This window comes from Panthera onca, chromosome E1, assembly GCF_046562875.1.
Source record: "Panthera onca isolate mPanOnc1 chromosome E1, mPanOnc1 haplotype 2, whole genome shotgun sequence".
In the NCBI taxonomy this organism is placed as follows: Eukaryota; Metazoa; Chordata; class Mammalia; order Carnivora; family Felidae; genus Panthera; species Panthera onca.
The window spans coordinates 1,792,120-1,816,560 of NC_138352.1; the positions used below are offsets into that span (position 1 = coordinate 1,792,120).

The window sequence follows — 24,441 nt, forward strand, 5'->3', positions numbered from 1 at the left end:
AAAAACAGACCATCTAAGCAAAATTTTACATGACATTATATATGTAAAATAAAGTACAATTTCCACTTAATTCAGTCTTCAAATATTTTTTATTGGAAGGCCATGCGTTGCCTTCATTTATTGTATTTCAAATCACTGTACATTTACTTGTGAAAACACTGCCTGCATTTTCTAGTACAAAAAAAACCTAAAAATTGTTTCAGGAATGTAGAGAAATATCCAACTTAAATAGCGAAAAAGTGCACCATAATTACTGCTGCACTGCAGTCATTTCTGCATTTCCCATGTTTCTTAAATAACTATCTTGTCTGATAACACACAATATAAAGAGCAATTATGAAAAACAGACATTTACATATACTTCTAAAGTCTTATTGAGAATATCCTGTTGGCATCGGATAACCAATCATAGGTGCAGCTGCAGTAGCAGGATATGCATATGCCTGTTGGTTCATACCATTGTGCATATTTGGAACGTTACTTCCATATTGCTGAGTGCTATCATAACCGTTCTGGTAAGTCCCTGTTGGATTACCAGTCCTAAAACTGGTCTGTATACCAGCAGACACAAAATTACTTCCAAAGCTCCCATTGGTGTAATTTGCAGCACTGTAAACACCATTCTGAGTTTTTGCCCCAAAATCTCTCTTAAGCAGACTAGAATAACCTCGGTCATAATTTTCCCTGTCTCTAAAGGTATTAAATCCACCCCTTTTGCCCGCAGAGTATCTGTCCCGACGGTCATCCTTCATGCCTCCTCTACCCCTGGAACGACCTGTCAAGAAAAAAAAGATAATCGCATGCTGATTATTTCCATGCCACAAATCACTACTGACACAAAAAGGAATTAGGTAGCAAGTAGCTCTATTCACTCTGTGAAGTGTTTCTCGGTTTCAGATTAAAGATTTTTACTCACCCGCCAATCCCATTTAAATGGATTTGTAGACCATCATGTGACCCCAAATCACCAACATTTCTTAATGAAGGTTGGTCTTACCTGAACCTCTGTCTTCGACCAACTGAAGCAACTTGGGATTAATTGCTTGATTAGCTTCACGAAGCACAGAGATAAGGTCGCTCACTTGCTTTATGTTATTAGGTGTAAAGAAAGTGTATGCTGTGCCTGTTTTGGTACTGCGAGCAGTTCTTCCAATTCGATGAATATAATCCTCTGAGGAGTTAGGGTAGTCATAATTGATGACAAATTTCACATCTTCCACATCTGTAAGGTGTTGCAGTGTGGCAAAATAGCAATGTACGGAGTTTTGCACACCACAACAGCCAGACCAAAAATAAAAAGTTAGACAATTGTATTTCCAAGAAGGTACGGGCTGCAAAAAATACAGTTAAAATGGTTATCCATTCCCTGTAGGAATACCATTGAAATTGGAGAAGGGGGAAGGAAAAAAAAAAAAAAAAAAAAAAAAAGCACACACCATCTACCTGGATGTCTCATTACCCACCCAATGATAGACAGCCTGTCAGTAAGACGTGTATTCTCTAACATATTCCCAAACCAGCAAGTCCCCTTACAGATCGTCAAGTGACATCTGAATGCTTCTGCGCAGTAGGGCCACTTAAAGGTTCACAGCAACCTCTTCATGTGCTCATTTTGAGGACCTTTAAACAAAAATGTACATGGTCCTTTGCATTACACACTCATCAGAAGTTCAAAATTCTGGCCACACTGCTTGTCTTGCCAAGACCTTACAACCGCAGCTGCAAGAAAAACATACCTGTCCCCCAAAAGTTGTTTTTATGCACTGTGTCTCGTCTAGGCAAGCGCTTCCAAGAAGCCAGGATTCACTTGAGAATGTGTCTCTCTCTGGCAGGTCTCGACATGACGACTACTGTGTAGGTGAGGGAGGAACTTTCAAAGCACTGCTTTCTTTTCCCACTGACTAAGTGTGAGAAGTTGCTCCTGCTCTAGATCTCATGTGCCAGTACTCACCAATTTGTAAAAGGCTTAGTACCTTTTAAAGCTGCTCTCTCCATTTCAAACTTGAACAAAAATTTCATTGAACATTGAAGTTTGGAAATTGTTCTTCAACATTTCAGCCAACTCACTGAAACTCAAAGACCCACAGATCACAGTAAACAGTTTGAAACAGTGCTGTACCATGGCAGTCATGCAAAGCATGGGACAGAAGAAATACCACGGCAGTGAACTGTGAGGATAACTTGCACTTTTTTCCCCCGGAGAGAACAGTTTACGGGGCAGAGGTGGTATGTTCTGCCTTTTGAAGATTACTGGCACACTTTCAGCTTTTCACCTCTCTAATCGACTGGAAGCAGCCAGCCGACCACTAGTCCTCCATCCCCCTCGAGTCCTCCGATTGTCATGCCTAGGCCTTGCCAAAGGCTGCACCTTTATATGAAAAAAACTTGGAAAAAATGCAGAGGTTAAAGAAAGCAATAAACTTTCTTTAAAAAAGTATATGGAGATCTTCTGGGAAACCGAGCCACGAATTCGAGTTTTTACTAACCTAGCCCTCTGGAGGCCACATCTGTAGCAATCAGAATAGGAGCTTTTCCATGTTTGAATTCTGTGAAAGAAAAACTATCATCAATAATGTAAGAATGACAGGTTTTAATAAAAAAATTTTCATTTTCATTTGACTTACCATTTAGAACCCAGTCACGTTCCTGTTGACTCTTGTCACCATGGATACCCATGGCCGGCCACCTACATTAAAGAAAAACTATCAGTAAGTTCACCTTTAAAACCTGATAGATTTTAGTCTGCTTAAAAAACTAATCACAATTTCCTTTAGTTTTACCTGATGTACAGTTTTATTTACACCAGATATAACTGCCATCCATGAAACTCAAATCTGTTACTTTCGATCTGTTTGCCTCTCCCTCTAAACTCAGCTCTCATACACCTGCTTCAATGGAAGAAGCCCACATACCCGTCTCTCCTCATTTTTCTAGTAAGCTCATCACATCTTCTTTTGGTTTCGACAAAAACAATGGTTTTATTCTCCTTCTCACTCATGATCTCTTCCATTAGACGAATAAGTCTTGGAAAAACAAATTGTGAATTTTAATAAAAGAAGTCCACAGTTACAGACACATATTTATGGTCAGTGAAATCACTAACTCCGATTTACACAACTCAAGTAAAAACACCTGCTTGAACACTTGTATCAAGCAATTCTATCCTTGGTCCTTAACCCATAAAGAACGAGTTCCTTTTCCTTCTTTGCTATATAGTGATAACCAATTGCGTGAATGAAAGTATTTTAATAAGGATCGACAGACTCATTTTAAACAAACACACCCAACATTGCACCCAACTGAAAGTCACTTTTAAGATAACCTATCAAACGGTTAACTCCTGAATTTGTACAGTGATGTTTTTAGAACAATACTTCTACAGAAAACTTACTTTTCATCCTTTTCTACATCATGACATACATCCACAATCTGAAGAATATTGTGGTTTGCACTCAGTTCTAGTGCACCAATGTTTATGTGAATGTAGTCTTTCAGGAAATCTTCAGCAAGCTGTCTTACTTCTTTTGGCCAAGTTGCACTCCACATTAGGGTTTGCCTATCAGGCTGAAGAATTTTGGGTTAAAAAAAGCATTGTATTCTAAGAATAAATCTTTGAGATAAGTTTGAAAAGGAAACATTTTTAAAGGCTAACTTACTCTTATCTGATCCACAATCTTCCTTATTTGGGGTTCAAAGCCCATATCAAGCATTCTGTCTGCTTCATCAAGGACAAGGTAGGTGGTTCTTCTCAGATTGGTTTTCCCACACTCCAAAAAGTCAATCAGTCTTCCAGGTGTTGCAATACAGATTTCCACACCTTCAATGAAACACATGATGTAACTACAACACGTAGTGTAGAAGTTCTAGAACCAACACTGACAAAATTATTGTTACATGCCTCTCTCCAAATCACGAATTTGTGGTCCCTTTGGAGCACCACCATAGATGCAAGTGGACTTCAAGCGACATGCTCTACAGTATTCAGCAGCTACTTGCTGTACTTGTTGGGCCAGTTCCCGAGTTGGTGCCAGCACCAAGCACTAAAAGAAACACAAAGCAGAGGAGACTTTAACAGAGTCCCGGATCCTAGTTTTAAACTTACTGGCATTATGCTGGCAGGTAATTGATGTTTGCTGTAAAGACAGCTTTGTCTCCGACTAAGTTGAGTAAGACAACTAACATCTCCATGTAAAAGCACGAGTTTTTTGCTACATACAAACATTTGCTACAAATCTCTCCATCATACTCCTAAGCAAAAGCTAATGAAAATATGTCTACTTACAATAGGCCCATCACCTCTCTCTAGGAATGGCTGATGATTGATGTGGACGATAGCAGGCAGCAAATACTATGGGGGGGAGGCAAACAACAGGAATTAAGTTAAAATGTTTCCGGTTTCTTTATATTCTCAATTTGTTTTCTCTAGCACATCACCACCGAATAAAACTCAAGAGTTATCCCAAACTTACAGACAACGTTTTCCCGGATCCAGTCTGTGCTACTCCAACCATATCCAATCCACTTAGAGCAACGGGCCATCCCTGAGCTTGAATAGCAGTGGGCTCAGTAAAATTCTGTCTTGCAATGACATCCATTACGTTAGCTAAAATTAGGAAGAATAATTCAATAAAATATTAGCAAAACCAGAAGAAAAAGAATAAATGAAGTGGGGGGGGGGGGACCTCAAAACTAGGCACTTACCAGGGAAGTTCGCTTCATAAAAATTCAGAACTGGCTTTGGGCAGTTGTGACCTCTAACCGTAATTTCCTTACTCCTTCTGTAAGTCTCCACCTCTTGCTAAAAAACAAATTTTAATGATCTACTGAGTACCATGACAACCTTCACTAAAATGCAAGTCAGCAGGTCCCTAACTTTTTAAATGATTAACAAACCTTAATGGGATTTTAAACCTGTATCCACATACAGACACCACACAGCACAAGATTCACCTATTGTGGTTATAGGTCAACAACTCTGAAGTAGAAAAATCCCAAGCCACCTGTTTTTATAAGTACCACCTCTTTCTTAGCTACCATAAAAGTGTGAGTTTCCCTTAATTTGGTCATTTCCAAGACCTCTCTATTCAGATTTTGGTTTAAGTCATTATTGAATTATAGCCTGATAAAACCATGTGAAATTACTCACTGCTGTGCGCCTAGCCAAATCAGGGTGCTCTTGATAAAAATTCTTCTCAAATTTGGGCAGCTCATCAAGATTCCACTTCTTTTTGACTAGTTTTTCCCCAGGATTTCCAAACTTCTTTCCAGATAGGGGCCCTGCCCTACTTCCCCCAAATCGAGGTGCACCAAACCTGGAAAAACAAAAACAAAAACCTCACATTTTCAAGTGTCTACACAGTGATTTACATACAGACTTTTCATCCTTTGGCACACACTAAAGGTAAATGACTTTCACAGTTTGAAGACTTAGCACTGCCCTTGGTGATGGTCATGCTATCAAAAGCCACCATTAGCACCATCTCTCTCCCTTCCCGTTGTCCCAAGTACACACTACTAAAGCCAAGTCAACAGCCCGGGAGATAGCAGGTCGGAACCTGGCTGCCCAAACGCCCGAAGTTCCGATTACAAGGACAGACAACAGCTTATGGTTACTAGCCTTTCCCGTGAGCTTAGGAATTAAATGTCTGGAAAAGAGACAATACAAGGGAGGAGCTTAACAGCGATATTACTTATCAACTGTTTCCAAGCGAAGAAGCTTTGATTTTAAGGAATAACGGGGACAACACAAGCAATGAGAACAGAACAAGGACGGTGGTCTCAGGGACACTTACGCAAGCCAATCGACTTGGGGGTATCCCGCGGAAGGGCTCCTGATTCTGATAGCAAAATTATATAACGCAAAGAAAAAGAGGAGGAGGAGCTGGCAACTACCGGGGGAGGAGTCCCGGACCGGGCGGCGTTCCCGCTGGGGCGGCGCTTCCCCCTTTGTCTCGCATTTCTCTCTGCGCCACATTTTCTCGACGCTGCCATTTTGAGCTCCTCCGCCGGGCGGGGTAACAAAGGCGCCGCCGCCATGTCCGACGCCGGCATTTTGTACCCGCGACCCAACCACATGGCCGATTCCCGCGGCGCTGGCCACCCTGCTGCCCCTGTCACATCAACGGGTTCGGAGGCGAGCCCGGCGGCTCTCATAGAATTCCCGGGGCACCTAAACCACATCTCGAAGGGTTGCACCTAATAGAGACGACTTCATCCTCTTGGAAACGTCGCGCTTTCCTCCCCTCGAAATACCCTCCCCCGAATTCTCCCAACAGCTGCTCAATCGCCGGGGAAACTTCGATGTCCCCCCCCCCCCCGCCAGCCCGCCAACAAAAGGCGACCTTAAAAGCCGTTAACAGAATAACAGCTTTCAATCAGTTTTTGACAAAAACCAAAATGGCGCAAGCCTTCGGTCACAAAAGCCTAAGGATAAGCTGAGAAACCCAAGTTCCTGTCGCCCCCGCCCGCCACCTTCATCGGCCTCCCATCCCCCACTGCCAGGCCTGACAAGTCCGTTCCCACACTCACCCTCGATCCCGGCCGCGGTCTCGGTCACTCGAATAACCCGACATGGCGTCAATGGTTGCGGTTGGCGGGGAACGAAATGGAGAGAATCGGGTGCGACGAGTCGCTGCGGGTGGCTTTGGCGACAGCAAAGCCTTGCGGGGGCGGCAACGGCGGAGGAGCGGCGATGACTAGGGCCGGAGCTGCTCAACGAGAGACCGGTGGAAATGAATGAGGTGCCGGCCGCGTCCCGGCAGCCGGTTTTATAGTCTGGACCGCCTCCTCCGCCGCAAAGAACGCTGGGAGCCGCTCTATGACCTAATCACTCCGCCCCTGCGCAGAGGCCGCAACGCCCGCCGGCGTTCCGGGATCCGCCATGTTCTCGCCCCACCCCCCACCGCCCCTCCCTCGGAATCGCCGGTTTAGGGCCCCTTTCATGGCTGCACCCACCCACACTGAGATGTCTCAGCCTACACTCTATTCTTTACCTTTTTCTCGTTTTTCCACACTTCAAGGAGGCCACCCTGCCCTTTTCCAGGTTCAGCCTACCCAACAAAATGGCCAGCACAGGCCAACCCACTCAGCCCACTTGGAGATGTTTACGTCTCCAAAGAGCCCTCACGCCTCTAACCAAATGAGACGGGAAGGCGGAGCCAGACGTTGTCACGTGGCTGCTCCCGCCCATGGGGTAAGCGGACCGCACTACATCTCCAGTTGGCGTCGGCGGAGGAATACGAAACTAAATAGCTCGCCGGAAGTTCCGTACCAATGCCCCCGGGAGACCGACCTGGGCTGCTGGATGTGACCCGATATGTCAAACCCACCCACCTGAGAATCCCTTAGCGGGATATTGCCCGCGGCGAAGGGTATCTAGAGCCCACAAACCGCCGCCTCGGCCCGTGCTGAGAAAGGAAGTCCTCCTGTGATGACCAATCAGCAGCGAGAAGCCGTTCTAAAGTCCCACCCTCTTTCTCCCCCAGCCCTTTCGTTTCGTTCCCCCACCTCGGCGGTGCGTCTGCGCTGTTCGGCCCTTCCAGGACGCCGTCCGTCGCGCGCCCAGTTGGGAGTCTAGCGGCAACCTGCGTCCGTGACATGGCCGGCTCAGAGGCTGGTGAGTCTCGGCCCGGAGCCCCGGTGTGTGTGGACTGAAACCGTTTAAGAACCCGAACACCCCTATTCCTTTTATCTCGAGTCCTCCGGCTGGACTCACTGGTCTGGCCTGCCGACGGGGCTCGTCACAGACACCCCGTCGTGGTCGGCGGGTTTGGGTCTCTTAGCCCCGCTCTCGGTTCGCTTAGTGGCCATCGAGCGGGATTTTGGGGTGTGAAGAGGAGGGCCCGCAGCACGCCTGCAGCCTGGCTGCAAAGAGGGCAGTCAGAAAGCAGAACGTGTCCTCCTGGCACCTGTATTCTCGGGAATCCAGCCACTGTCAGCGCGCTCTCTGCTTCTTGCATTGTGGAGACTGAGGCCGTACCTGCCTGTGCATTGAACTTTTGAGCAACGGCACTCTTACGGTGTTGTTGATGCCCTTGCCAAAGTAGAACGGTGGTGGATTTTTCTCTTCGGTGCTCTGTGTCGTTACCTGGCTTTTTCTAGCAACCTCTTTCGAGAAGCGAGTTGGTTGGGTTGCCTGGGACGCCTTCATCCTTTTCTTCCAGGCAGCGTTCAAACTTCAAACCCTTTGGTTTGGTCAGCTTGGGAACTGGGCACGGGGAGAGAGAGAGAACGTGATTCTTGGAAGATACTCTCATTTGTTTCTGGGAAGAGGGAGATGATGTGCCTTGAATACAGACACATTTTTAGAACCTGCTGAGCATGTCAGATACAGAGTAACAGAACTTTCTCTTTAGTTGCTAATTATATCAGGGCGCAAATATTTCAAGCTTTCTGAATTGTTCGAGAAACCCTTGAAGTGTGCTTGCTATAATTCCAACGGTGTCTGGGGGTGGGTTGCGGTGGCACAGGAAACTTCAGTGTTGATAATGTGCTAGCTGTGAATTTAGAGACATTTTTAGGTATTTTCTATGTTTTACTTCTTACACATTAAATATAATTAACAACTAACAAATGTTGTAGTGTTAGTGTCATTACTTCACTTCTTAACAGCCTGCGTTAATCAGCCTATTGGGCACCAGAGAAATTCTGACTTGCACAAGATAATTTGGTAAAAACATGACTAACGCTATTGGGAATTTGAAACAGCATTCATTAATTAGTTTCTGGTAGCCTCAGACTATCATTAACAAAGTGTCTTGCTTATGACATAATATTTGTTTACTTATACGTATGTTTTAAATAAAAACAGCTTTGTGTGGCTTGTAAAATAAGAAAAGGGTGCATAACTTAGGACTTTAGCCTATAACGGTAGAAATTGGATTTGCATCATAGTTTTTATACTACGTTGAAATTCTAGCACTCTAGCACTTCGAGTGCTAGAAATTAAATAATGTATTTTCAAAATTCATGCCTTGGAGGGCCTTTGAACCTATATAGTAACCAAATTTCTTATCTTGTGCTTCATTCAATGTCTGTCTTTGTGGGGTCGACTTTTGCTATTTAAGGCTTATCTTTTTCCTTTCCTAACAGAGTGGATAACCGTTGCCAATAACCTTCTTTTGAAATGTCACATACACCTGAGGATCCGAGAACTGGAAGACTGTGATGCTAATGTTTTTATTGCTCTTTATCAATCCATTTTGGGAGAAAAGGTACCAGGTAAGGGTACTAAAAAGTGGGAGTAATAGTGACTATATGTTAGGCCAGGTGTTTTGAGTGCCTTAAGTTAGATCCTGTGGTGTTTATAAAATCCTGTATTTTCTCTTTGTTTACATTTTATTTGCATGTAACTGTTGCATTCGTTACCATAATAAAGACCCACATATAGTAACAGCCTTGTTCAAATCAGTTTGAGTGGTCTTGGTCATTGTGTCAATCATGGCTAATACCTTGTGAAAGTCACACCTTTTCTGTACATATATTTTCAAAAATTCTAAAATTGAGTAGAACTTGGAAACTTATTGGGTCCTGTTGCTTAACCAGTATTATGGATATGAATTGATGATTGTACTGCATCCCTGGTTGAGTAGCTCAGAGTCTTTATCCACAGATCTCTACTGTCTCTGCTATAACCATTAGTATTAAAGCTCTGTGTAGTCTCTTTTCCTTTCCCACTGTTACCATGAGTTAGTGCCCTCATCACTTGGAATAATGGAGATGGCCTCTAGCTGGTATCTTTGATGCTAGTCTTAACCTTCATTTGAGCACAGAGGCCTATAGTTATTAGACCAGTGTTTTAAAATACTTTTTTCAGGGCACCTGGGTTGCTTAGTCGGTTGAGCATCTGACTCTTGGTTTTGGGTCCAGTCATGATCTCAAGGTTCGTGAGTTTGAGCCCCACATCGGGCTCTGTGCTGACAGCATGGAGCCAACTTGGGATTCTCTCTCTGCCCCTCTCTGTCTGTCCCCTCCCTGCTCACTTGCTCTCTCTCTCTCAAAATAAATAAAAGAAAAACTTAAAAAATAAAGTACTTTTTTCTTTCTTCCCCCGTTCATCTCCCTCAGTGCCAGAGGAGAAACTCCAAATATAAGTTCAGTGTTAAAATCTTTCCTCACTGTGGTCTTTACTGACCTTTTGGGTTTTTTTAAGTTTATTTTGATTTATTTTTAATTTTTAAAGTTTATTTGCATTTCAAAGTAAGTTTTACTTTGTTTTATATTTTTATTTTTTAATTTACACCCAAGTTAGCATATAGTGCAACAATGATTTCAGGAGATTCCTTAATGCCCCTTACCCATTTAGCCCATCCCCCCCCCCCCCCCCACAATCCCTCCAGCAACCTTCTGTTTGTTCTCTATATTTGTCTCTTATGTTTTGTTCCCCTCCCTGTTTTTATATTTTTGTTTCCCTTCCCTATGTGCATCTGTTTTGTATCTTAAATTCCTCATATGAGTGAAGTCATACGATATTTGTGTTTCTCTAATTCTGCTTAGCATAATATTCTCGAGTTTCATCTACATAGGAGCAAATGGCAAGATTTCATTCTTTTTGATTGCTGAGTAATACCCGTTTGTATGTATACATAGGTATATATATGTACACATACACCATATGTATATATACACCACATTTTCTTTATCCATCTGTTGATAGACATTTGGGCTGTTTCCACACATTGGCCATTGTTGATAGTGCTGCTATAAACATTGGGGTGCATGTGCCCCTTCGAAACACCACACCTGTATCCCTTGGATAAATACCTAGTAGCGCAATTGCTCGGTCAGAAGGTAGTTCTATTTTTAATTTTTTGAGGAACCTCCATACTGTTTTCCAGAGTGGGCTCACCAGTTTGCATTCCCACCAGCAGTGCAGAAGAGATCCTCTTTGTCCACATCCTCGCCAACATCTGTTGTTGCCTGAGTTGTTAACGTTAGCCATTCTGACAGGTGTGGGGTGGTATCTCATTGTGGCTTTGATTTGTATTTCCCTGATGATGAATGATGTTGAGCATTTTTTCATGTGTCGGTTGGCCATCTGGATGTCTTCTTTGGAGAAGTGTCTATTCATGTCTTTTGCCCATGTCTTCACTGGATTGTGTTTTGGGTGTTGAGTTTGATAAGCTCTTTATAGATTTTGGATACTAACCCTTTATCTGATGTGTCATTTGCAAATATCTTCTCCCATTCCGTCGGTTGCCTTTTAGTCTTGCAGATTGTTTCCTTCGCTGTGCAGAAGCCTTTTATTTTGATGAGGTCCCAATAGTTCATTTTTGCTTTTGTTTCCCTTGCCTCTGGAGACGTGTTGAGTAAGAAGTTGCTGTGGCCAAGATCAAGGAGGTTTTTGCCTGCTTTCTCCTCAAGGATTTTGATGGCTTCCTGTCTTACATTGAGGTCTTTCATCCATTTTGAGTTTATTTTTGTGTCTGGTGTAAGAAAGTGGTCCAGGTTCATTCTTCTGCATGTCGCTGTCCTGTTTTCCCAGCACCATTTGTTGAAGAGACTGTCCTTATGCCATTGGATATTCTTTCCCTGCTTTGTCGAAGATGAGTTGGCCATACGTTTGTGGGTCCATTCCTGGATTCTCTGTTCTGTTGAATTGATCTGAGTGTCTGTTTTTGTGCCAGTACCATACTGTCTTGATGATTACAGCTTGAAGTCCGGGATTGTGGTGCCTCCTGCTTTGGTTTTCTTTTTCAAGATTGCTTTGGCTACCTGGGGTCTTTTCTGTTTCCATACAGATTGTAGGATTGTTTGTTCTAACTCTGTGAAGAATGCTGGTGTTACTTTGATAGGGATTGCATTGAATATGTAAATTGCCTTGGGTAGTATTGACATTTTAACAATATTTGTTCTTCCTATCCAGGAGTATGGAATATTTTTTCATTTTTTTGTGTCTTCTTCAATTTCTTTCATAAGCTTTCTGTAGTTTTCAGTGTATAGATTTTTTATGCTTTTGGTTAGATTTATTACTAGGTATTTTATGGTTTTTGGTGCAAGTTTATTTATTTGAGAGCATGTACAGGGAGGGGCAGAGAGAGGTAAAGAGAGAATCCCAAGCAGGCTCCATGCTGTCAGCATGGAGCCTGATTCAGGGCTCAATCCCAGGAACTGTGAGATCATGACCTGAGCCAAAATCAAGAGTTGGACACTTAACCACCTGAGCCACCCAGGGGCCTCTGTTTTTATTTAGAGAGTGTGTGTATGAGTGGGGGAGGGACAGAGAGAGAACAAAGGAGAGAGAATCCTAAGCAGGCTCCATGCCATCTCAGAAGCCCTCAGCTCATGACCTGAACCAAAATTAAGAGTCAGACGTTTAACCAACTAAGCCACCCAGACACCCTTATATACTGACCTTTTAAATCATTATGCCATTAATTCCTACTAGGTTACCTTCAGAAGGTTGTGGGGTTTTTTCCTCTCATGGAAAGCATCCCATGATTATGGGTTAAAGTCTCACTCCATTATTGTTTCCCTTACTAGAGTATTAGCACCTCCTTGAATTTAGGGACCTCTTTATCTTTCTGTAGCATGGTGCTTATTGTAGAACATGTTAATATATATGTTGATTGACTAAGTATTCAACCACTAAAGGTGCTGTGTGGAATCAGGCTCTGTTAGCTTTATCTGAATTTTAGAGCCTGTTCTGTTTGGGTAGAGCTTACTTTTGTAGCACTTAACCTGACTCAGAAGCCTGGTCAGAGACAGATGAAAACTTGGACCCTCAGATGAAAAATGTGTAGCCTTTTTTCCACAGACCTCATAGCTATTCCCAGGAGTCAAGAGGATGAAGCTCACAATGTACAAGCAGTAATTGATTCGCTGGCCTTGGATTACCTGCAAGTCAGCTTGTCTCACATAACAGGTTGGTGTATACTTAACCATCAGATAATTTTGCATTTGACTAAAATAATTTGTTGGGTAGAATCCTAGACATTGTTTAGTTAACCAAATGAGTAAGCTTATGAAATAAACCAAGTGGCAAGACTGAGCCAAGACAAATTGACTGGTAGAGTTAAGGCAGCCATTCTTAAGAGGTTTTTTAGGAGAGTCAAACATTGAGTTTATGATGGACCTGAGTCTGAGATGTAAGAATTCTGGCTGGTGGTTAAAGGTATGTTTTTTGTTATTTTGTTATTTTAAAGCTAACATGCTGCTTGTTTGTAGTAGCTAAAAATTAGCTACATCTAAATATCCATTAAATAGGGACAGGTTAAATAAGTTATGATAGCTCCATGCAGGGAATTACTCTGCTACTGTAAAAGATGATTGATGATGCTCATTATGTACAATGTTCCATATTAGTGGAACAGTCTCCAATATATGTAATCTCAGAAAGATGTGCACTTAACAATGATAATGTGTAGAGTAGGGTGCTGCTTATAAAAACAAAGGTAAGGAGAGGAAATATGCAGTTGATTGCTTGCAGAAGGACTCTTTGAAAGCATGTGCAAGAAACCTGTAATGCCAATTGCTTCCAGTAAGAGGAACTTCAGGGCTGCAGGACGAGGGTGGGATGAGACTTCGTTATATAACTTTTATACTTCCTGAATTTTATTTTGTTTTTTTAAAGTTTATTTATTTTGAGAGAAAGAGTGCGTGAATGGGGGACAGGCAGAGAGAGAGAATCCCAAGGAGACCACACTGTCAGCGCAGAGCCCGGCATGGTGCTCCATCCCACAAACTGTGAGATCATGACCTGAGCTGAAATCAAGGGTCAGATGCTCAACCAACTGAGCCACCCAGGCGCCCCTGAATTTTAAGCCTCGTGAATATTTTCTCTATTCAAAATAAATAAAACTGTAAATTGTTTTTGAAACTTTTTCCAAAATAGAGTATATCGTGCTTGTATTCTAAAGCCAAACATACCAAATATAAATATATTTGTAAATCCCTGTATTCTAGGTAGAAAATGAGGATTATTCCAGTAAATTATTTCAAGCTAAGGAAAAGAGGGAATCTGTGCATTTGAACCTACATTTGAATCACTTAGAGAAGGCTTACACCATTGGTTTGTTCTTGGGCAGTTAAATGTTAATCAGGATTGGTCACTCACATCTCTCAATGTGATGTTGACGACAAGTTTTGCAAAAATACTCTGTCTTAAGTTTTGAGTGCAGTTCTAGGAGTAAAAATGGTAAATTAGTTTGAAGAGAATTCATTTTGAGGGATAATCCCAGGGTTTTCCTGTTCTTTTGCAATTCAGAATTGCTTTATCACTGGAATAGGGTAATTTCTGGTATTTGTTCTTTTTAAACCTATAGCATAGTTGTATCTGCTTATGTAACTTTTTAACGCAGAGCTGCTCCTAACAACTCTCACCCACCCGGTGAAAAGTTGCAGAACTGCTTATCTCCTCCAGTATACTGCAAAGCAGCTTTTTACTCGTTGTGTTCTTGTTCAATTTAAAATACTTTCTTCTGTACCATGAAGCACTGCATTTTGGTGGGCGGCCTTAGTTGCTGGGTTGGCAGAGGATGCTCCCCATCCTGGCAACTGAGAAGTTCTGAGTATGCCCTTGGGGTATACTTGTGTATCTCGTTAAGCCAGAAAAACAAGGCTTAAGAAGACTTGTTTGCTTTAAACCAAAAAAAAAAAAAAAAAAAAAAAAAAAATTGTCAAATACTGTCTATCTGTATTGGTAATTTTGTAAAACATCGTATTTCTGGTTTAGGTTTGTTTTGCATCATGAGTGAAATTTTGAATGGCTAGATTCTCTCAAATATCAAGTTTCCATGGTGTCTTTCCCTTACTGGTTTGAACTTAAGAGAATGCAGGCATGACCTCCCAAAGGACAACCCAGCTGTCTCAAGAGTTACATTCCTTCCATACCTGATGTTGATGAGAGTCCATTTTAGGTGATATTAAGCATGCTAAGTTTCCATGCTTTTACCAACCCATTTCTTGTCAACATATCAATTTAGCATGTATTAAAAATTTATTAGGGGACAAGTATTGTGCCAGGAATTGTTTAAAGAGTAACCCCTGGGTGTAAAGTGGATGTGGTGGGAGGTGAGGCTGGAGAAGTTGGGACTGAGGTGAGATTAAAAAGTTTTACGTGCATGGCCAGTGTTTTTAAGAAAATTTAGTATTGAAGTTTAGTTGACATACAAAATTACATTAGTTTCAGATGTACAACATAGTGATTGGACGGTTCTATATGTTACACAGTGCTCACTGTAATAAGTATAGTAACCGACCACTACCTTACAACGCTATTACAATGTTATTGATGTTATTCCCTATGCTTTATTTTTCATCTCTGATTTATTTTATAACTGGAAGTTAGACAAACTGTATGCAAAGCTGTATAAATTGGAAATTTGTATGAATGGACAAGTTTTTAAAATTAGTATTTTATTTATTTTTTGAGAGAGAGAGAGAGAGAGAGTGAGAGCACCTGGGTCTGAGCAGGGGAGGGGCGTAGGGAGAGGGAGAGAGAATCTCAAGCAGGTTCCACGCCTGACATGGGGGGGGGGGGCGGTGGTGCTCGATCCCAGGACCCTGGGATCATGACCTGAGCTGAAGTCAAGAGTCAGACACTTAAGTAACTGAGCCACCCAGGCATCCCACATGGGCAGTTTTTAAATTAAGAAAAATGACATAACCTATATAAAATGAATAGGAGTTAACAAATAGAAAAAATGAGGAATTCCTGATGAAAGTATCCCAACAAGTTTTTTGTTTTTATGTTACTCTACTGCTGTTATCTTCAGAACAAACCACTATCTAGAAGTAGGATCCCACGATCTGAAACTGTGTTGCTTCCTGCCATTTTTTTTCACCAGCCTAAAAAAAGTTCTGCTCAGATACTTTATATCTTGGTATAAATCTTACCAGAGGATGTTTTATTAAGTCTACTTATTTTGTTTCTTGGTAAAGGAAGGAATATGCTAATTAATTACCAAACTTTATATTCAAGACTGCTTCCTTTGTTTTTTCAAATATAATTAGGTATCAAGACATTCATGTTTTTAATATTTATAATATTATTCGTTTTCCTGAATTAATTTGTAATTCTTTTATCTGAACAGTATTTACACAGTGGTATATTTGTTTTGAAACTTTGAGACTTTTAGTTTCTTGGTTAATATTTTTAATAGCTTTTTATCTTGTGTTTAGGAGAAAATATAGTGAAGGGAGATAAAGAATCTATTAAGAATCTGCTAGAAATCTTTGATGGGTTGCTGGAGTATCTTACAGAACACATCAGTGAGACATCTCACGAAAAAAGTAAGTTTTAAAATTGTAATTTGATTTGGCTTATATTCTACATCATGTCCCTTTTTGCCTCTTTTCTTTTTGTGTATTTTTCTTCAAAGGAATTAGAATAACTAATGCATATACCTGGTAAATTAAATCTCACTTCTTAACTGTTCTAAGTGGTTGGAAAAAACTATCTTAGACTATCACCATGTCCTTTGTCAGTTTGGATGTGCTAATCTATAAAAAGTTCTGATTAAAGTTGCTTACTGTCCTATTATTGCATGAAATGACTTATTCCAAAATTTCCTGTCAGAACTGCCATTTTTGTTATAAATTTGGATATTGCTAAAGCATTAACAGTAGGAATTGGAGTGTTTTTGTCTTTAACCTATGTTTAGGTTTGTGACAGCCTGAAAGTTTTATTTTAGCCTTTGAGTAATCCAGTTCTCCAAAAAGTTATCCAACAAGTTTTCAGCAGCAATAACAACATAAATTCTAATATGAATGAAGACAAAAAAATGTGGGTAGGCTCATCGTTCCTACTTCTCACGTGGTTGTGATAACATCTGGCCTTAAACTCTTTAGTGATAGTTTTCTACCTTTTATCATTGTTGCTGAAAAGATTTAAAGGCATATGTAGGTCTGGCCTGGAGGGAAAAACTGCCACAGGGGATATTTCTTATTTCAAACACTTGAGTGTTCTGAGTGTGGAGTGTTTTGAGTGTTTGAAATATGTTAAATATGTACCAGCCTCGGTTCGCTAGGAGGATTCATAATTGCATGCCATGTTTTATTGCTCTCAAAGAAACCTAAGTTTCTGACTTAAGTCAGGAAGACAGCCATAACTGCATACAGTAGTCCCCCTAGATGCAGTTTTGCTTTCCACTCGCAGTCCCCCTTGGTCCAGAAGCAGATGATCCTCCTGAGGTATTGTCAGAAGGTCGGTTATTAATAGCCTAATGCTACATCACAATGCCTGTGTCATTCAGCTCACTTCGTCTCATCACGTAGGCATCTTATCATCCCACATCATCACAAGAAGCAGGTGAGTACAGTACAATAAGATATTTTGACAGACCACATTTCTATAACTTTTGTTATAGTGTGTTTTTATAATTGTTCTATTTTGTTATTAGCTATTGCTTATCTTAATGTGCCTAATCTAGAAGTTAAACTTTATCATACGTATGTATAGGAAAAAACATAGTATATATAGGTTCAATCTTATCTGGTTTCAGGCATCCTCTGGGGGTCTTGGAACGTATCCCTCGGGGGTGGGGGGGGGGGGACTGTTAAACAGTAAAAACCATTATAGGAGAATTGGGGGAGAGTGAAAGACATGTGAAATTTACCTAATTCAAGGCTACTTAGTAGGTATTTTGAGGCTTGGTGGCTTTAACCATTTTAGCGACAAGATTAAGAGATGGAAAACTACCTTTGGTGGAAATTGATTAATTTGAAGTTTTACACTAACAGCAGCAGTTTTTACAATGTAGTGCTTGATTTCAGGTAGAAGAGGAATGGTAGTGGCTTTACCACGAGTAGGGCAGTGGGGATGGCGAGAGGAGGGCAGAACTGAGAGATACTTAAATGTGAGTCTGGTAATAGTGAGACGCGGAGGCAGGGCATGCGGGAGGGAGATTTCCAGGGGAGGTCAGTAAAATGTGGTGAGCTTAGTGCTGCTAGGAGGGGGTTGCAGGGGTGGGACCTCCCAGCGCAGCAGTACTGTGGTTGGATGATGTTTTCTGAAGTGTGATTCTCACCTTTGCAGGTCCAAGTTGATACGGCAGCATTACCTAGAGCTAATCAGAGTCTTCAAAATGCCAGTTAATAATGGGAAGTCAATCTTTATTATCATGAGTCACATCATGTACAGAGCAGCTTTTTCCTGGTACCTGAGCTAGCATTATCATTAACTTACCACTGAAGAACAGGGATTTGAAAGCAGACTTTGCGTCAATGCTAAGTTCTGCCTCTCATTGTTTGAAGCTCTCTAAGCCTCAGTGTTCTCATTTGAAATTCTTCCATGGCTATAGTGATGGTTGAGTAAGTAGATATATAAATAGTTTAGTTCCAAGCCTAGCTCCGAGTCAGTGCACAGTGCATGTTAACTAATGTTGTTACAGTGTTGGTTATTTTGAATACAGAAACAAAAAAATGAAGGTAGATGCTCAAATAGAGAAATCTCTAGAAATGGGGATGGGAATATTCAGAGGCGTCAATCTGAATCATAGGAAGTTTCACCCACGTACCTCCTGAAATCAATTCCCTAGTGTGTTGCTGCTGGCAAAAGTGTATTCCTCAGAAATGTTGAGTTGAAAAAGGAGTGATAGTTTGAAAGAGAACTTCAGCCGAGCTTTGATGTACTCTGACTCTTAGCCTGGGAGGGATAGTCTTGGAGCTTGAGGCTCACAGTTGTGTTCTGAAGCCACAGCCTAGTCCTCTTGCTTCAGACATCCCTTACTGAACAGGGAGGTTATAAACAATAAAAAATAAACCTACCACCTATCTTAAAAAATAAAACATTGCTAGTACAACTGTAGACCTTGCTTTTAAAGCACCATTTATCTTGCTTCTGTTACCCAAGTAATACATGGTCTTCACAGGTGATAATTTGGTTCTTTCTAATTTCATGTTCACAAAAGCCCAGTTTACCAGGAGAAGATGAGGGTGCTTAACTGTTCTTACCTCTACCCACCCCCATATAAAAATAGCATTATTAATTTAGAGGTTTTTTGGTGTTGTTTTTATCTATTCTAAACAGGTGAAACTGGACAGAGTTTTAAAGAATTCCATCAAGGAGAACCTTTAGAAGAGCCAGAAAGTACTAAGGAATCCAAATCATCATGGAAAAAGGTTTCTTTTGGGAGGTAGCACTCAATGTCTATGAATTTAATCAAAACAAGTTATGCTTTTTCCTTCTAAGAATTGGCACACAACATACCACAATGGCAGCAAAAACCAAAACAAACTGATGGGAAAATCTCAGTACCTTCTCATATTTTAAATCTCCCCGACGGAATTTTAAGAACCTTGTGCTATATGTAATACTTAAATCTCAGTATTAAACACCTGTGTATTGTCTTCTTCCTAGTTAGTTCTTTTATTCCAAAATACTTCTTTTAAAAAAAAAAATTTTTTTTTTTTTAAACATTTATTTATTGTTGAGAGAAAAGGGAGCGTGAGTGGGAGAGGGACAGAGAAAGGAAGATGCAGAATTGGAAGCAGGCTCCAGGCTCTGAGCTGTCAGCACAGAGCCCAACGCAGGGCTCAAACTCATGAGCAGTGAGGTCATGACCTTAGCTGGAGTCGGATGCTTAACTGACTGAGCCACCCAGGTGCCCCTTTCCAAAATACGTCTTTAGTGGGGCGCCTGGGTGGCTTAGTTGGTTAAGTGCACCTGCATATTTTTTTTATTTTTCCCTTGGTCATCGAAATAGTTTATGTTCCCTGTAGAAATCCTGGAAAATACGAAGAAATAAAAAACAAGTGAAAAAAAAAAAAAGATGAGCTCTACCATTCAGAACTAAACAAGGGCTTGTTAATGTTTTGTTATACTTGAGTCTTTTTTATAACGTTTTTTTTTTTATTTAGTCATATTGTTTACATAGTTTTGTTTCCCGCATTTAAAAATTTTACATATCAAGTCTTTTTCCGAGTTGTTAAATTCTTTGTAATTTTTAATCCCTGTATAACAGACCATATAGGTGCTTCACAATGGGCTAAACCACTCCTCTAAAGTGGAGGTGGATGTTTCTGGGTTTTTTTATAGTTTTTGAAAATGTGATACATGCTTTTGTTTGCTCTTTAAGCTACATCCAAAGAGTATGAATGTTATAAGCCTATTAGAAGTTGCCAGACTGCTTTCCAAAAAGGCCATGACAGTTTATACACTCACCGGCAGTATAAAATTGCTCGTTACTGTATCCTCATGAATCAGTAACATTAACTCATTAACAAATATCAGAGTTTTAAAATACCTGCAACTTTTATAGACAAAATATAATGTCATTACAGATTTGATGGTAGTTCTAACTACGGGTTGAACATAATGCTATGACTTTTAAATGTATGACTTTCCATTTTTTTTATGGAATTTGTCCTGATTTGAAAGACACAGGCAATATCTTCCTGTTTAGGTATAGTACATTGGGGAAAACCTGTCTTAAAGGAGACCACCACGAGATGAATTTCTTGACTTTATTTTTTATTATTAGATTTTTTTTACAGTGCAAAAGTGAAACAATGCAAGGATATTTAATGCAAAATTCATACCCTACCCAGATTCCACCCCCACACCCGTCGAGTATCCAATGTTTATTGTTCTCTGTGTGTATTCTCCTATGCATTTAATCCTTGACACTTTCTACACGGCTATTTCTACCATACGTGTATGAGTTAAAACAGATAAACACCAAAAAGTGATAAGCAACAGAAGGGAGTGTCTTGCCCTTTTTCTGCACGTAGCCATGAGCAGTCTGAATACTCATAGGCAGGCTGTTTAAAGCAGCTTTCGTCAGGAGGGGCCCTCTGGTTAGGCTGGGCCCAAGTAAGTAAGGGAATTCTTTCAGGTGCTCCTTGTCATCTGAGGCTTTGGGCCCCTCTTGGGATGGAGATGAAACAGAATCCACTGGTGAAGTAATTAGACTCGGAGACACAGCACACACCTTTTCTCTAAGAAGTAATGGTGAGTAAACTTCAGATACCTGTTATTCAGCATACAACTATGAAAATAAAAATAGTTATTCTTAGGAATGTTTACAGTTGAGAAGAATAGGGTTGTAACTCGACCTTAGAGTTGAATTTCCAGAGTATACCATGATTAACCTAAATATGAACAGTTACCTGAAATCAAACAAGTAGGAGTTATAGACACATGAGCAAGTTTGTCATATAATATGTGAGACCTGATACCCTGAGAAGAGAATTCTGAATGCAACTTAATAGTCTACTCACATTCAGATTACCCCCTAAGTATAGTTTTCCTAAACTGGATGACTCACTCTTTTCATGGTTTCAAACAACAAGTCAGTGGCAGTTCTTCCAGGCATCAGGCTACATTTCCAAGAGTCTGCTGCTCATACACAGTAAGCCTGAATATCCTCGTACCTTGCTGTGCTTCATCCCACTTCCTGTCCTGCCTACCTTAGTTGTCATGCTCTTTTCTGCCTTCATGTTGTTTCTTCTGCTGGGGTGCTCTTTCTTCATCTCTATTCCTGGCAAATTCACCCTACAAAGCCCAGCCTCCCCCACATGCCTAGATTCTGAGGCTCTATTTCTACACTGTGGCCTTCTCATCTTATTTTGGTAATACTATTCTCACATTGTATAGTAATTTTGAGTATGTTTGTTTCATAAACTGTGAGTTCCAGGGACAGTAACCACACCAGACTCATTCAGCAAATATTTAGTGCTTTCCCTGTGCCACGCAGTGGTGTTATAGTGGTTAACAAAATAGACACCAATCCCTTCCCTCACGGAGCTTGTGTTCTGCTTGGGGAGGCGGCCAATAAGTAAGACAAGTAAGTGAGATACATAGTAAAATTATTCATATTCATCTTAGTGTTTTAGAGCTTCTCAAAACACCAAGCCCAAAATAAGTTGTGGTTTGTATTTTTTTAATGGAAGAACAGGAATGCTGGATAGGCAGTAAGTATATTAAATTGGGAATCCAGCGGCCAAGTTCTCATCCAGACTCTGCTACTGGCTATGTGACTTTGGACAAGGCCCTTATCTTTCCTGAGCCCGTTTCTTAACATGTGAAATTGGAGAATTCAGCAAAACCATCTGAGAAATCCCTTTGAGCATTAGTACTTTGGTTCCAAAGAATATACATTGAAATCCAAGGAATTAATGTTCAAAGAACCTCAATATGGAAGGTTAGACAGTAGACTAAAGGCATGTACTTGCCACTGGGATGAGCGAAGTAACAGAATGACCAGAGTCAATTGAAAGTAACAAAAGAATGCTTCTTGAAGGAAGAGAGTCAAGTGGATTGACAGAAGATGGAAGGGACTATGATTTTAGAAATGGTGTTCTGTGATAGCAACTACCGTGTAGAAAGGTTGCATCTGTAAGAAGTGAGTTGTTTTCAGATTTTAACTATTTGGGTTATAATGCAATTAAGGCAAAAGAGAAAAGGTTGAGAGAAAAGCCAGGCTGAGGTGTTTTGGTTTGGTGTCATTAAGGGCTATGGTAGCTTCCTTTTATATTTGGATTTAAGTCATCAGATAACTGTCGTCGTATACATTTATAGGCATCTAACTTAGGCTTCAATTTCTGGGCTATGAATCTTATTTTTTTAATTGAGATATAATGAACGTGTAACATTATGTTAGTTTCAGATATACAATCTATGGATTTTATGTTTACATGTGTTGTGAAATGACTGTCCCAATAAAAGTCTAGTTAATATTTGTCACCACAGATAGTGATGACAACTGTTAAGATCTATTCTCTTAGCAACTTACAGTATTAACTATAGTCATGCTGTATATTTTATTCCCATGACTTAACTGGAAATTTTTACCTTTTGACCATCTTCACCCATTTTTTCCTACCCAGGGTTCCCCCTTAGTTATGAAATGTCATATATGTTTATTATAGATACTTATTAATGCTTGCAGTAGACAAGTCCAGAGACTTTTCAGTCATAAAACAGTATATCCTAAAACAGTCTAAAAACTATAAGGAAATTTGAGTGTGTCACTTTCAGTCTGACAAATTAAAAGTGCCAAATGTTAACTAAGCATGAAATTTTGGAGAAATTTTATCAAAAAGAAACAGCATATGAGTTTCTTTGTCATCCAAGAAACTGAAGAAAAAATGGACTCAGGTAAAAATGAATTAGCCTGGAGTCAAGTTGATGACAAATTTAGTTTAGGTAGTAGAGAAATTGTGGACCACGTTACGAATTTTGAATATTAGATCTTAGATGCTCTTCGTGTAAAATATGAAGTTATGGAGTGAGATTCACATATTTTAAGCATGTTGATGTGAAAATGGCCCTGTTGCACTGGGTTGTGGAAAAGGAGAGCATAAAAAGATGTGTTTGCTGGATTTTAAGAGACATCAAATGAATGTCAGACATTTTAAAATATGCAGTGTCTTGAAATACATTGCATGGAGTTTGTGCAAGGTGAATTTTCCATTTTTAGTGTGATTATGTCAGTTAACCACTTTAGTAACTGAGTTTTCAGGATACATTCTCATACCTTCAAAGTGAGGAGTAAGTTTGTGGTGAAGTCTTTCATTAAATTGAAGAAGGGATAAATAGTCATTTGTAGAGGAGGAGTCATAAGTCTGTTTTGTTTGTGGGAAGTTTATGTATTGTAGATTTCTAAGGGAGCAAAGTGGATATTCCCTCAATTTCAGAACTATTTTGATACAGCTCTCTATGTAATAACATTATAAAGCTGATTAAATATTAAGCATTCAAAAGTTAGACAAAACAGTTTGACCTATAAATTTTTTATTATGGTATCAACCAGGATTCGTGGCTCAGAGATATACCCACAGAACAGCATTTCTACAATTCTCGCACCTATTTGTATGAGTATATTCCAGTAAAACACAAGCTAGGCACACCTGGCTAGCTTAGTCGGTACAGCATGCAACTCTTGATCTCAGAGTCGTGAGTTTGAGCCCCATGATGAATGTAGAGATTGCTTAAAAATAAAATCTTAAAACACACACACACACACACACACACATTTTATTTACAAAAACAGTTGGTGAGTCAGATTTGGACTTTGGGCCATAGTTTGCCAACCTCTGACCTAGAGAAAATCACTGTTAACATTTTGATTTCTTTACTTATGGATATGCAAATGTGCATCGCATATGTTCTTTTTTATTTGTTTTTAAAGTTTATTTATTTTTGAGAGAAAGTGACAGTGTGTGAGCGGGAGAGGGGCAGGCAGAGACAGAGGGAGACACAGAATCAGAGAAAGGCTCCAGGCTCTGAGCTGTCAGCACAGAGCCCGACATAAGGCTCGAACCCACGAGCAGTGAGATCGTGACCTGAGCTGAAGTCAGATGCCCAACTGACTGAGCCACCCAGGCGCCCCTCACATATGTTCTTTTAAAATACAGTCATACAGTGGGGCATCTGGGTGGCTCAGTCAGTTAAGTGTCCGACTTCCATTTGGGTCATGATCTCACCATTCGTGGGTTCGAGCCCCCCATCGGTCTCTGTGCTGACAGCACAGAGCCTGGAGCCTGATTCAGATTCTGTGT

At 40.5% G+C, this 24,441-nt stretch overlaps 2 protein-coding genes and 1 long non-coding RNA gene across 5 annotated transcripts in view; 2 read left to right on the forward strand and 1 right to left on the reverse strand.

The window, feature by feature from the left end:
* Window positions 1-70: 70 nt before the first annotated feature.
* Window positions 71-7,414, reverse strand: DDX5 (DEAD-box helicase 5). 3 transcript variants are annotated; one of them, XM_060645666.2, is made up of 14 exons: window positions 7,333-7,414; window positions 6,529-6,707; window positions 5,147-5,312; window positions 4,702-4,798; window positions 4,470-4,603; window positions 4,283-4,348; window positions 3,899-4,040; window positions 3,657-3,817; window positions 3,392-3,564; window positions 2,913-3,023; window positions 2,625-2,686; window positions 2,487-2,546; window positions 998-1,222; window positions 71-775 (listed from the first exon to the last, which is right to left on the reverse strand). In XM_060645666.2, the coding sequence occupies exons 2-14, from the start codon at window positions 6,570-6,572 to the stop codon at window positions 372-374; spliced, it is 1,845 nt and encodes a 614-aa protein (XP_060501649.1). In that variant the 5' UTR covers window positions 6,573-6,707; window positions 7,333-7,414; the 3' UTR covers window positions 71-371. The 3 variants fall into 3 exon arrangements, with proteins under 3 accessions (XP_060501649.1, XP_060501648.1, XP_060501647.1); XM_060645665.3 differs by lacking the exon at window positions 7,333-7,414 and adding an exon at window positions 6,993-7,107; XM_060645664.1 differs by lacking the exons at window positions 6,529-6,707; window positions 7,333-7,414 and adding an exon at window positions 5,793-5,989.
* Window positions 7,415-7,467: 53 nt separating this feature from the next.
* Window positions 7,468-24,441, forward strand: part of CEP95 (centrosomal protein 95) — a 43,472-nt gene continuing 26,498 nt past the window's right edge. The window contains exons 1-6 of the mRNA XM_060645659.3: window positions 7,468-7,615; window positions 9,091-9,219; window positions 12,755-12,862; window positions 16,120-16,230; window positions 18,968-19,073; window positions 20,775-20,890. Of these exons, the coding sequence (XP_060501642.1) occupies window positions 7,597-7,615; window positions 9,091-9,219; window positions 12,755-12,862; window positions 16,120-16,230; window positions 18,968-19,073; window positions 20,775-20,890 (589 nt within the window). The 5' untranslated portion in view covers window positions 7,468-7,596. The remainder of the gene's footprint in view (window positions 7,616-9,090; window positions 9,220-12,754; window positions 12,863-16,119; window positions 16,231-18,967; window positions 19,074-20,774; window positions 20,891-24,441) is intronic.
* Window positions 17,255-18,670, forward strand: LOC144614421 (uncharacterized). Its single transcript, XR_013552227.2, has 2 exons — window positions 17,255-17,795; window positions 17,975-18,670. It is a non-coding gene; the product is annotated as an uncharacterized LOC144614421 (long non-coding RNA).

Excerpts from the sequence above, each read along its gene's own strand:
- DDX5 (XM_060645664.1), bottom strand. The coding sequence starts at position 5,974 with ATGTGGCGCAGAGAGAAATGCGAGACAAAGGGGGAAGCGCCGCCCCAG. Across the intron at positions 5,313-5,792 it reads CCCCAAGTCGATTGGCTTGC|GTTTGGTGCACCTCGATTTG; the intron begins GTAAGTGTCCCT and ends TTGTTTTTCCAG. Across the intron at positions 2,687-2,912 it reads AGAAAAATGAGGAGAGACGG|GTGGCCGGCCATGGGTATCC; the intron begins GTATGTGGGCTT and ends TCTTTAATGTAG.